Source organism: Choristoneura fumiferana, chromosome 19 (assembly GCF_025370935.1).
Source record: "Choristoneura fumiferana chromosome 19, NRCan_CFum_1, whole genome shotgun sequence".
Taxonomy (NCBI): domain Eukaryota; kingdom Metazoa; phylum Arthropoda; class Insecta; order Lepidoptera; family Tortricidae; genus Choristoneura; species Choristoneura fumiferana.
In genome coordinates, this window is record NC_133490.1 from 6,215,227 (window position 1) to 6,228,288 (window position 13,062).

At 37.7% G+C, this 13,062-nt stretch overlaps 2 protein-coding genes across 3 annotated transcripts in view; both read left to right on the plus strand.

Moving 5' to 3' along the window:
- LOC141438735 (polyamine-transporting ATPase 13A3-like) overlaps nucleotides 1-13,062 on the plus strand; it is a 426,124-nt gene that overhangs the window by 365,075 nt on the left and 47,987 nt on the right. The gene's annotated exons all lie outside the window — the stretch shown is intronic.
- On the plus strand, nucleotides 2,711-5,131 carry LOC141438605 (uncharacterized; the record flags this gene model as incomplete). The annotated part of the gene is made up of 3 exons (XM_074102472.1): nucleotides 2,711-2,900; nucleotides 3,513-3,673; nucleotides 4,743-5,131. Coding segments are annotated over 2 exons (306 nt in total), but the record flags the coding sequence as incomplete, so codon positions are not given.

The window sequence follows — 13,062 nt, forward strand, 5'->3', positions numbered from 1 at the left end:
CATAGTGACTTCTCACGTAACGACTTCCGATATTCAAAATCGATATATCGATGCAAAACATGTTCAAAATATTAAAAGTAGAGGCCAACAATAGACGGTTTTATCGTTAAAGAACGAACTCTTCCAATTAATTTTTGAGCAGTCGAAAATGTGAATTAATTAATAAAACAATGAATAGTTAACAATTTCTAATTTAATCATTCAATTTAATATTCAGTCTGTTGTAGTGCTAATAATTATTCCATAAGTGTCTTTATAAAAGATATTACGATTATTATTTTACTATAATAACATCATCGTTTATCATTTAGGTAAAGTCGATAGTTGAGAAGTCAATGACAGATCAAAAAATGCCGCGAAAAATTCCGAAACTCTGGTATAATAAAGCCGAATTTGGCAATCAGGAGAAGTAATGAGGGTATTTGTCAGGCGAAATTACAATTACATTTATGGCTTACAATGTTATGGATCGCAAACGGGATCCGATATCGGTAAAAAATACAGGTAACGCATATTATATCCATCGACTTGGTACTGTAGACGTTGAGACACCATTTAACAATTTAAAATTAATATTTTCATCTAGAAGACAACATTTCTGTCATCAAACATGAAAAAATTTATTACTTTGATAACCTTTTCGAATAATAGATTACCTAGGTATTACATTATTTCATTTATTTGTTGTTTTTGTTTAATATACCTAAAGAGAGATATAATCATTATTTAAGTGTCACATCACTTTTAAGTATTCATCTCGGAGAATTCCCACGTTATGGACGTGTAAACGTTCCTTATTATTTGACCCTGCCGAAAAACTAAATATACCACTAGGGTGCTCAGAGTGAAGTGTGTCTTTTAAGCAGTTGCTCAATTTCGGAACCTACCGCTAGGCGTGATTGTGGTGAAACAAAACTCTTAATATGTATAAAGAAGCATTGTTGTCTTTGAAAAATAAAGCAAGATTATAATTAGTTAAAGATTTTTTAACTCGACAATCTCGACTTCGAAAATCAAGCCTTGAGAAAAACGTGTTGAGTATTTCAGTAGGATGATAAGGGCTTTTAATTCTTTTTATGTCATGGTATGGAAGTTGAAATCGTAAAAAACAATATTTCAGCCATTTTGAATATTTCGTTTGGTCGCGAAATATTACTAGTGAGTTTATTCTATTTAACTTTAGTCAGAAACAAGATCTTGGCTTTGACTAACGATGGTGTGGATCAAAAAGATACGGAAACAAAACCAAATATTCGTTAATGTTGGGTATTAATAAATAATCCTACCATATTTAATGTACTCGTAACAAATTAACTCTTAATCCTTTTTTTACATACAAAACCCCAGTATATTATATCATTGAAATATATTAAAAAGTTTTATTTTTCTCAACCAGTGAATATCCTAGATACCCTTGCTCAAAATTACCACAAGCAATTTTTTATGTAAGTTAAATTTATTTTTATTTTAGTTATTAATTATTTTTTATTAACTTTGTTTTAATTTTACTAGCTGGGTACCATATGAGATAAGGTATTCAGGTATGTATGTGTAGTATTTGAGCTTATCTTACTTCATATTTCTTCTGTATATTTTCAAGCTTCATGGATAATTATAAGGCTTGGAAATTAATTGAGATTCAATAATTCAGCAGTTAAAAGCGAGATACCTAATTATTAAAATAGATACCAACAGTTTACGGTTGGCTTTCCGTTCAAGTTCACCTTGAAAAAGAGCCACGGATTTACTCGAAACATATCGAGCATACCTCGACTTCTAATAGTGTGTGATCCGTGTATCTATTTTAATGATTATTGTCTGTATCCCAATGCAGTTTTAGTCCAACAACAATGTACTTACTTCAGGGCTACTTCTACTCTAAAAATAGCTTAATTGTATTCTGCTTGTTTCCTATATTATAGTTAGATATTTGGATGTAAAGGTACTTTATGATCAAGACCATAAAAGTGTGGGTACTAAGTAGCGTTTTGTTATTTCTAACTATACTTTTCTGATCATACTTTTTACTTTTGGGTTCGCACCAAGTAATAAATAACCCAAAACATTAAAGATACTTTAAATAATTGATCGCAGTGTTACAAGATCCAAGTTGCTGCGCTTGTTGATTGTTATATTTATAGCTTGCGTTTTATTATATTTGATATAATAATGTATATTTTTTGCTGCTACTTGACTTACAAATACTGCTGAGAATTGTACAAAATGCTCTAAATATTTACATCGCTGAAGTGACCGCAACATACGCTAATATATGTAACAGTGTTACATTGCATGCTGCAGTATTCAGGTACTTCACTATACTTCTTTTTAATCTTGACCTGTCTTTTTATTGAACGATACCTTTTAAAAAGTAATTGCATTACATTAAAAATCATTAAAGGATAACAAAGTCGCATCATAATTTAATTGTTTCTTGCTGTTACTTATTTTACAAAAGTAGGTATTATTCAATAAAAACATAGGTCAAGATTATGTACACATGGCCGGATTAACATGACAACTCGGGCCCTTCTTTCCAAGCCGTTTTAAGATCATCAGCACTTCAGGTCCAATCAAATCAACGGATTAGCATGCGTTGAAAATAAGCTATTTTCATTGAATACAATTTTTCTATAACTATGAAATATTTTCAATTTCTTTGTGCGCGCGCGGGGTTCCTACGCAATTGCTTACTCTGCCTTATGATTAATCTGGCCTTGGGTGTGTTAAGCATGTTACACGAGACGTTACAGCGTTGCGTGTCTTGTTGCAGTCTGTGAGCGCGGCGGGCGCGGGAGCGGGCGCGGGCGCGGGCGCTGGCAGCGGCGGCGCGCGCGGCGGCTCGCTACGTACCCCACTCGCGCGCACGCCTGTCACATTTAACGCTTCACAAGTAGCCAGTGAGTATATAGTTATTTCGGCCTGAATGAGGGCTTTTTGGGTTACCTATCGCTAGATGCGTTAGTATCATGAAGTTCGTTTGATGTCAGGTCAGTCTTGCTTGCGATTGGCTCGTTGACTTATTTTAACCAATCGTAAACGTGGGTGATACTATTTCCCGAACGTACAATACCGAGATGGAAATACCGACATGATATTTTGTGACACGCCCATAGAAACTCTTGTCAGTTTTACACCAGTTTGTATGGGCGTGTACACGAAATATCGGGTCGGTATTTCCATGTCGGTATTGTCCATGCCGGTAATTAATGTCACCCGCAAACGTGACACAAAATGTCAGTCACCGCGAGCGTTCGTCGATTAATCTGGAGATGGAGCACAAATAATTTGTAATTCTGTAATTTATTATTTTTTTATTTCATTTGTGTTAATTTTGCTGTATATGTGTGTCTTCTGTGTTAGTGAATAAATGTCTTCTTTCTTTAAATGAGCAGGACGCTCAAGATGAGTGTTCGCTCTAATGTAACACGATCGTCGTGAACCACACATTACATTTACAAGCAAAGGTTACAAGCCAGTCGCCACCTTAAAAGGATTATTTGTAATTGCAGAAGCGAAACTCCAAGCAGCGCTGTCAGAGGAGAGCGGGTCGTCGGCGGGCGCGAGCGGCTGCGGGGCGCGCTACTGGGGCGCCGGCAAGCTGCCGCACCTGCCCGCGCCCTCCTAGCGCGCGCCCTCCGCGTCCGGCGCCACCGCACGCCGCCTCGCCAAGGTCAGCTCATCATCACCATCATCATCATCAACACCATTTTAAGGCCGGCAACGCATTTGCTTTCCTGATAGTGCTGCGAATAGACATGGGCTACGGTAATCAATCACCTAACATCAGGTGAACCATCTGCTCCTTTATCTGCTATTACTTTAAAAAATACCACTATCATCACCATCATCATCAGCCGGAATACGTCCACTGCAGAACAAAGACCTCCCCCAGTTTAACATCTGGTGAAGGTGAACGGTTGTGTTCCTCTGAATGAGCTCTGGTTGAGTTCGAAACGCGTCAGTGTAGTGTGGTGATGGTGACAGATCGTGTGATTTGTGTGTGTTCTTGCAGTGTGGAGGTGGAGGAATTGCGTGAACACGCATATCTTGCATAAACGTAGCTATCATGAGGTCGCGGGTGAAGTAATTGTTTCAGTTCAAAGAGCTCCTTCTTAGAACGCCACTTGCATTAACTGGTTGCCCATAGCTCTCACAATCCACCACAAATTGGTCGTCCACCTAGTGGGAGGCCTGCCAATGTTTTGTCTGTCGTAACCGGCTACAATACTCTTTTTAATACAAATCTACCCGAAGAAAGAAAGAAAGAAAACATTTTATTCACTATTACGGAAGATCACAAATACAACAAAATTTACACAACACACATATAAACCAAAAAATACATGAAAAAACAGAGAAATAAAATACATACAATTAAAGTGTCTATTTTTTTGGTCCTAGCTGCAGCCTAAACGGATTTGAATATAAATTAACTGTGCCACGAGAGTTGAAGTAAATGATTTCACACACAACTACAACATGTTGTGTAATGACAGCAGGATTCTGACACTTACTTATTCATTTCATTCATTTTCCGTATGTGCAATCAGTTCTTTTTGTAGCTGTGTGTGTAATCATTAATTTCAAATCTCGTGGCACTAGACTACGTGGACTAGATTTGCCATAACTGTCGTAGTGACTTAGTCTAGTCTAGGGGATGCATTGAGCACGCCACTGTCTCCATCCATCATAAATACGAACTTTACAAGCATGAGAAGTGAAACCTGTATTGTTTCCAGGTGTCATCCCTGGAAGCGCCGCGGCGCGCGGCAGCGGCGGGCGCGGGCGCGCGGCTGGAGCTGGAGCGACGCTCGCTCGACCTCGAGCGCGAGCTGCGCGCAGACCATAGCGACGCCTCGCTCGACGACCGCGACCACCTCGTCTGATCCACCGCACCGGACTTTGTGGCTCGTACTGTGAGTTCCCATAAGCCTCCGAAGTGAGGACTAGAGTGCTAGGTTTATATCCAATCGTCGGAATAGGGGTGGCAAATTACCTGAAGTTCTAGAAAGGACGTTATTAAGAATGATTACAAATTACAACACTATTTTATCCCGACTAATTTTAATTTATTTCGGCTGTTTCTGATCTCAGAAAAGATTCAGGCCCTTTTTTGCCATAAACTTAACTAAAACCACCATTTGAATATTTTAATATTTTTGGCAGTTAACACTTTTCGTTACGTCCTCTCTAGAATTTTAGGGAAATTGGCATTAAGTACCTATTCCGATGACTGTTTATCTCTATCGAGAATGCACTTGAATACACTATCTTAGCAGATTTAAATTTAGCTGGATAGTACCCCATGTAACTCGTCGATGTTTTGAAACCCTTTTTCCACTAGTTCTGTTTTAAAAACGGAGCTGGTCGAAACAAACTGAAAGGACTTCATCGTTTGCATAGTTAGCTCCCATATACAGCCGAAAGTAGGGTGTGGAAAAGGTGATGCTAAGTTTGTACCTTTAGAGAGTGAATTGTTTCCTGCAAATGTTTCGGTGTATTGGGGAAGAGTGCATTCTCATGCGTAGATTACAGATGTAAACTTAGTGCTACAGTGGCCTCTCACGATTCTAAAGTCGACTGTGTCACCGTATACACGCACTGAAAACATTTCTGATTTCAATTACAAAAGATAAATAAAAATATATCCTAAATTAAGTTGATACAAAAAAAGCTTAGAATAGCAAGCACAAGTGTCTGCCATGCTTTAACACTACAACTTTCTAGTGAACCGAGTAGGAAGGGTAAATAGTGAGTGACAAGACAGCAATTCCACGCTGTTTATCATTTTATTGTCGAGTTCTTTCATTCCGGAATGATTAGAAAAGGATTTAGTGTTAGAACAAGGTAATCATTTTTGCTTAATTTAACGCAAATGGTGTCTATTCCGAATTGTAATAGTATTGCTTCTTACGGTGACATAGTTGAAAGGGTAGCTAGCTTATGGGTATCTCTCGAGCTGGTGCTAGCGACGCTGGTGCGGTATCGTGGACAGTGCAGCTGGCCACCGCCTCACATTCTTCGACTGATCGATACGTAATTATTTCACGTTAGTCGAGGTACAGAACAAAGTATGTTAATTTGGCTCTCTGTTAAGAGCCCTTTTGTAACCCGACTTGTTTGACGGAAGCGTGCGAACCTCCATGTTCCTACTAAGTGTTTAGTTTTAGGCGAGGCGGTGGCGGCAACAGACTATTTCGCTCGGCGAGTCCAATCTAGTGCATAGCGGCAAATTGATCTCAATAAATAAATAAAGACTACGAATGTTTAAGTAACGGACATCTAGTGGAATTGTGCGACTACTAACGTGTTTCACTGTTTTCTATGTATTATACCTGCGTAAAGACGTGAAGTCGGATGTGTTGGTGTTAGTGCCTACTAAGTCTGGTTTAGTGATAGGGAACCTCGACCACTGTTTAAGGAACTTTTATCATTTTACCGAAACGACTTGAGGTTCCGAGAGGGAGCACAGTTGCTGTGAGGGCGGGTGGGGGTTGCTTGTCTTTACAAGCGCGTCGCCAAACTCGCCAGCGAGCATACAGGACGTTCTAGTTCTCGGCTGCTCCGCTAAAATCTTCAAATCCTCCCCTCGGAACCATAGAATAAGCGAACTATTAATGTGTGTGACTATATTAACGTAACAATTTTCTACAGAATCAAAATGTCATTTTTCTATTGTTTCGTCGATTCGTTATAAGTTTTCGTAGTTGTATAATTTCTCAAGTGATATAGTGAAGCTGTATTCGTAACGAAATGGTGACCTTATAATCGGAATTATTAAAGGATTTAAGGGTAGTTAGTTACATGGCCTTTTAAGCTAGTTAAGGTGCAAGCTACGCGCGTAGCATAGAGTCGCGGCGTTCACGTTTGTACAGCGGCGCCCGCGTCCGTATAGATCAATATTGTATCCCTGGCCATATACTATGGAGAGTTACAGTTATTTACATAATGTATTTACTATATATACAGCATTTTGTTTACTTAAGTTCCTTTTCTGTGTTTAATTTTAATCATTGAATTAGTCTAATATGTAACAATATCAATATCGCGGCGTCATGCACTGAGAAAGGTCAAATGTAAAAATAAAAGACATTGAAGTACTTAAATGTTTTACTAGTACGTTAGCTTGACTTTTAAATTGAGGTTTTTTAAAAGCTTGTACTGTTCGACTTTACTTCGTGTATAATGCTGTTAAGTTGTAGTCACACTGAACGATAAGGAAAATAAAGCAGTGTAGAGACAGCAGCCTCGTATTGCTGGAATGTTAGTAAAACGCGAAAATGGTCCAGGGTGTCTCGTATATTATTCGACAAATTAGTAAAAAAACTTGAAATATGATCTCACAGTAAAAATATAGACTTGCATAGTCTTCGCCTATCGTCGGTTTGACTACATTTGATATGACTAATAAATGTGTTTACTTTTAACTATTGACATTGTTTACACGTGTCACTATCGAACATTATTGGAACCAGTTAACGATGTATTAGAAATCTCTGAGTTTCTTTCATACCTTGTTTCACCTTACAATATCTGTAAACTAATATACAGCTACCGTCTCTTTTTAACTAGTCAAGTTAGTCAAGTGCGAGAGAGATAAATGCTTTTATGAGCGCCTTAAAGTTGCTAGTTTCGTTATGGTCGATAGTGCGCGTAAATATCAACATTGTCAATATACTCTGTGCAATTTATGTTTGCATCGCATTCGAATACCTTCAAGCATCTGTCTGTGCAATATGAGTGTTGTTCTTTCCCTACTTGTCACTAGATGTCGCCTCTGTAAGATCTGTCAAAATGTGACAATAAACAATTTGGATTAGTATCCAACTTCGAAATAGATCTTTCGTGAAATGGCATCTAGAAGACTTATTTCTAGAGAGCGGATTTGAAGTAGCGATTATAAGTTTAATATGGATATGACTAGTGCTATTGGTTAGATAGATAGAAAGATATATTTATTAGATATCATCTTGTTTATTGGTCTTACGGTTATTTACTTACACGGGTACTTACTTACATTATTACATTACTTACAGCAATGCAAACTTATAGATAGTTAAATTAAACAAATGTTATTCTTGCAACAAATTATAAGTAATGAAAGTTATTTTATTATCATTAAAGGAGTTTTATACAGCTCAAACATATAGATCCTATTTATTATGTACCTTTTTGATAAAAATAAATTCTTTCTTGTACTAGTCTTATCCACATTAAACTTGTAATCGCTACTTCAAATCCGCTCTCTACTTATTTCGACTACCCAAGTTAGTGCTTCGGCAACTTTCGATTTCCGAATGAGTGACAATTTTTTCCGTGCTATTTCAGAAACACGAAGGTTGTCGAGGCACATAGCTTTAGTCTAAATGTAGTTACTATGTTTCACATAAACTATGTAGTCTTTGACATTTTACGTTACTGCTTAAATAGTGACAGTTGAACATCACTAACAATATACTTTTCATAACTTTCCGCACAGTTGAGCGAAAGATAACCTTTTATAGAATGTACATAAGTGTTTTTTTGACTCGAAAGTGTTCGGTAAAAGATTTGATGACAAATATTGTACGTGATTTCAGCTACATATTTTTAATTACATACATATTAGTAATAGTTAAAAATCGTTACGTAGCCTCATATTTTCTTGTAGTTTATTTAAAGCTGTAATTTATGACTTAAGTACAAAAACTGGGAATTTGAGACTAAAGGGTACATTATGTGAAACAAAGTAAAACCAAGTAACACTAAAAATATAAGTAATTGTACTTTCGTTATTTTGTCTTCCTGATATTTTTTAGCATTACGAAAGGCCTATGTGAGTAGGTATATTTTATTTAAATATGCCAATTTAGTCCTCGTTTATTTGTTAGTTTTCTCTATATGTATATAATTTGACATACCTACAGCTGTATGTACAAAAAAAAACAAATGAAATGCACATTGTAATGATATTAACAAATTGATTGTGGCTTGTATTCTTTGTAGCGATTGTCTATGCAATGTGTTGGAATATGATGAGGAGTTATATATTTTCTATTCTTTTATTATACTAGAAAATCAAATGCATGCTCGATTCTAGATACCCATTTCATGGGCCAATATAAAATTCCATGTAGCCGATATGAAAATTTATTATTCTTATTTATATGATTTTTAGCTATCGTGCAAAATCCAAAAATCCTTCTAATATATGGGAAACAAAAGTTTCTGTCTGAAGATCGTTTAGTATTAGCAGTTAGTTCTTGAGAGCAATGTGCCAGTAAGTTCTTGAGGCCCTCTTTTGGAAAATGTAAATTACTTTAGACATGTCATGAATTGAACGTATGTATCTTGGAGACGTACAATAGCCAGCACTCTTAACTGACCATTCGTGTTCCTTATCACAATGTAGCAATGTGAACGCATAGTCAGTTAGTGTTGGCAACTGTACTACTGTTCTCTCGTCGAATGTCCAACACATTCCACAGTCTTCCCAATTTTATTATTTGACAATGTATCTCACTATACTCAAAGAGCATTTTTTTCTATAATAATATTATTAAGTTGACTGCCTTCTGTTTATTATTATGCTCAATAGTTTAATATTAACTTAGTCTGGATTTCTCGTTTAGGTAACTCGTAATCTGCGATGACATTAGGTTTATTTTTACCCCGAATAGCGGTTTAAGATATTTAGTCAATTATATAGCTTTTTTTAATTTTACGGCAACGTGAGGGCTGAGACGTAGTCAATTCTTCAGCCTTTAGAATTTAAAATGTGATAACTTTGTCTATGCTGCAGACTGAAAGTTAAGGGTCACGTAAGAGTGAGACAAGCAACATACAAAATAACGTTAGATGCCACTAAAGACAACATAGATGTCTGAAAAATCTGAACCGTTGAAAATCAACAAAAGATACTTCTCAACCGTAATAGGATTGTACATCTAAATTTTCTCTAGAAACCTCTGACGTTATTTATATCTCATTTACCACACGATCTTCACTTTTGCTGCTGCCTAATGCAATCACGAGCGCGTATCGCAGACATAAAGCATCTCTTACTGCTTTTGTGCAAAAATTGTTTTTTGCTATACGTCTGTCACGAACGCCAAAGGCAAGGCTCTAAGTACAAGAACGCAGCGGTCAGGTGCACGGTTTCAGCACGCCGTCCCTCTTCATTGCATGGCTTGAGAAAGAGACGGTGCTCTAAAACCGCGCGGCTAACCGAATAGTGCGTACGTAGCCTAGGGAAACTTAAGTCACTTGTGGATTGCCACTCTAACGACCAACTGCCAAAAGAGACGCTCAAACTGCTTTAGTTCTACTTCAAGCAACGTTGATTGTTCCATGGAGCTGTGACGTTACAGTCCAAACTCTATGTAACAGTTCCATGGAACAAGTAACTACAGTAGTTAATCAAGATCTTGCTGCTCATGTGGTTTGAGAACTTTGAAGAAAGAGTTAATACAAAGCGATCGCGTAAAATGCGGTGCAGCAAGATTTTGATACCAAAGCAAACCCATGATTTAGAGCCTAGCCGAACAGGAATTCTCACGTCACGATTGAGTTCTCATTGACTATGCTCTCGCCAGTTGGCGACCAGTATTACCCGTTTCACCCTCCAGCCTGCTACTGCCAAGTACATTTGAATAAGTCCAGTTCGCTAAACTATACGGTTGTATAGTTGCTAGTTATTATAGCTTTCGTTCGACCGCTGCATTTCTCTTTATACCTAGTTATTTTGTGAATTGTGTTCTCATTTTGTATGTAAAGCCGGTGTTGCAAACAATGTGAATACTATACAATTTAAATAAATGAATTATATAAATAACTTGTTTGGATTTTCCTTGCCTTTCATCCCTTCGCAGCTTCTTTCTTTCTGAATCAACTTTTTAGAAATTGTGACATTTACAAGGTTAACTTCGGTGGCGTGGAGTGAACATTTTAGATAGAAAGAAAGAAAAAGTTTATTCGGCGAACTAGTAGGTAGCATACATCAGGTACATAACTTAATGTATAATTAAAGTCAACTTTTAGCTAGCCGAAAGGGCTGGCAGCTCAGCAATGCTGAGGTACGGAACCACAGCGCTGATTTTCAGCTGCAGCCAAATAAAGAGAAAAAAAATGGTGCATGCCTATTTGTAGGGCTATTCGAATAGTGATATAGGCAATTCGGAGAGTGAGAGTGAGTTAGGTATGTCTTCGGATGCAACTCCTCGCAGTCAGTTAATAAAGCTATGCCATACTTGTAATCACTGACAACAATCTTCAATTATCCCAGTCTATATACATCATTGTATTTTGTTATCTTGTGCTGCTAATTATTAAATAATCATTATTATTGTTATTATTATTTTTATCTCACTGCTGGCCACAGGCCTCCTTTCAGAATGAGAGGGCTTAGGCCATTGATATCACGCGGGCCTGGTTTAGATTGGGTTTGTGTAGATTTTGCTCACGATTTTTTACCCTCACCGTAAAACTTGTGGTTAATTTCGAGCGTAATTTCGTCCATGAATTTCGAAAAACTCAAGACGCGAGCCAGGGTTTGAACACACGATAGAGCTTGAGAGGTCACAGGTCAAACCACTAGGACACCAGAGCTTTTTATAGCACTGACACACTATTATGTATGTTATCTGTGATTATCACTGACACCAAGTAAAAAAATTAGGCAACCCGGTGGGAATCAAGTTTAGTTGTTAATACCTAATGCTACGCCACTAGTAACAAGTGAAGCGAATAATGTAAAATGTCCATCCTCGTGGTTTCTGCTCATAATAACGCAATCAAAGTAGTCCTCTGTAAAAAAGAGGTTGGGAACCACTGGCTGGTGTAAAATATGAAAATTAATTGCACAGAAACTACGTCACTACAGCCAAACAAAGAAATAAGTGACGAATAAACCACTTAAGAGAAAATTTTATCTAAGTCATCACGGATTAAATTCTCTTCACCTCAGTTGCACAAGGGTGTAAAATATACATTTATCATCAAGTCAAGAGCTCTTATTGCTTTCGAAATAAGACGGCAATTGTGCTGTTGACATTGAGTGAAGATTTTATGGTTCCGAGGCATAATATTTACAAACGCTGGTTCTATCTGATATGATTAGTTTTTACAATAGAGGAAAAATCTTGTGAAATTACTCTGGGGAATAGTAATGAATACCTGAGGTCATTTCATTAGTTTACCTACACGTTAATTACGTTTGCGGTATTAGGTACTTAGATATACTTTTTTTTTTGTGCAAAGGCACATGGTGGGTACCAATGACGGGCACCGACGGCGAGGCAGGCCGAGGCGGAGATGGCGAGGTGACCTGGACGCGGAATTGAGTGAGTGGCCAAATATAGCTCTGGATAGGGAGATGTGGAAGTCAAGAGGAGAGGCCTTTGCCCAACAGTGGGACACAGTTATAGGCTGAATATAATAATAATAATACTTTTATTTCTTTATTTATTTCATTCGCGAGCAACAGGTTATAACCTAATGCAATCAATGTCAGGCAGATGCCTATTATGACGTGTCACGTGGCATTACTTGAACCTGCCTGTGCATAGCAAGCATTTTCGATAGGCATTCCTGTACCCTTAGTGTAAGTTTTCGGTTACAAAATACGTCTCGATCGCGTTCGCGTTAAAATCTCATTTTGTATGGAAACACGAACATCGCAAACGTTCCGCTAGAGGCGCTGTTCGTGTTTGCATACAAAGTGAGACTTAAACGCGAACGCGATCGAGACGTATTTTGTAACCGAAAACTTACACTAAGGGCACTGGTTCTTAGATTACCAATGAAGTTCCCAATCAGCACTGGGCCCGCGTGGGAACTACGGCCCAAGCCCTCATTCTGAGAGGATCCGAGGCCTGTGCCCAGCAGTGGGACGTATATAGGCTGGGATAATGATGATGACGATTGGAAATCCCACTGCGAGTTTATGTAATAGTAGGAGCGGTTCAGTACATAGATCTTTACTTACGGTAATTAAGTTGAAGTATACATTGTTACTTAGTTGTTAGTAGGTAGGCACTTTGTAGTCACTCAAGGTAATCTTTTTTGAGTATTTTCTTACAT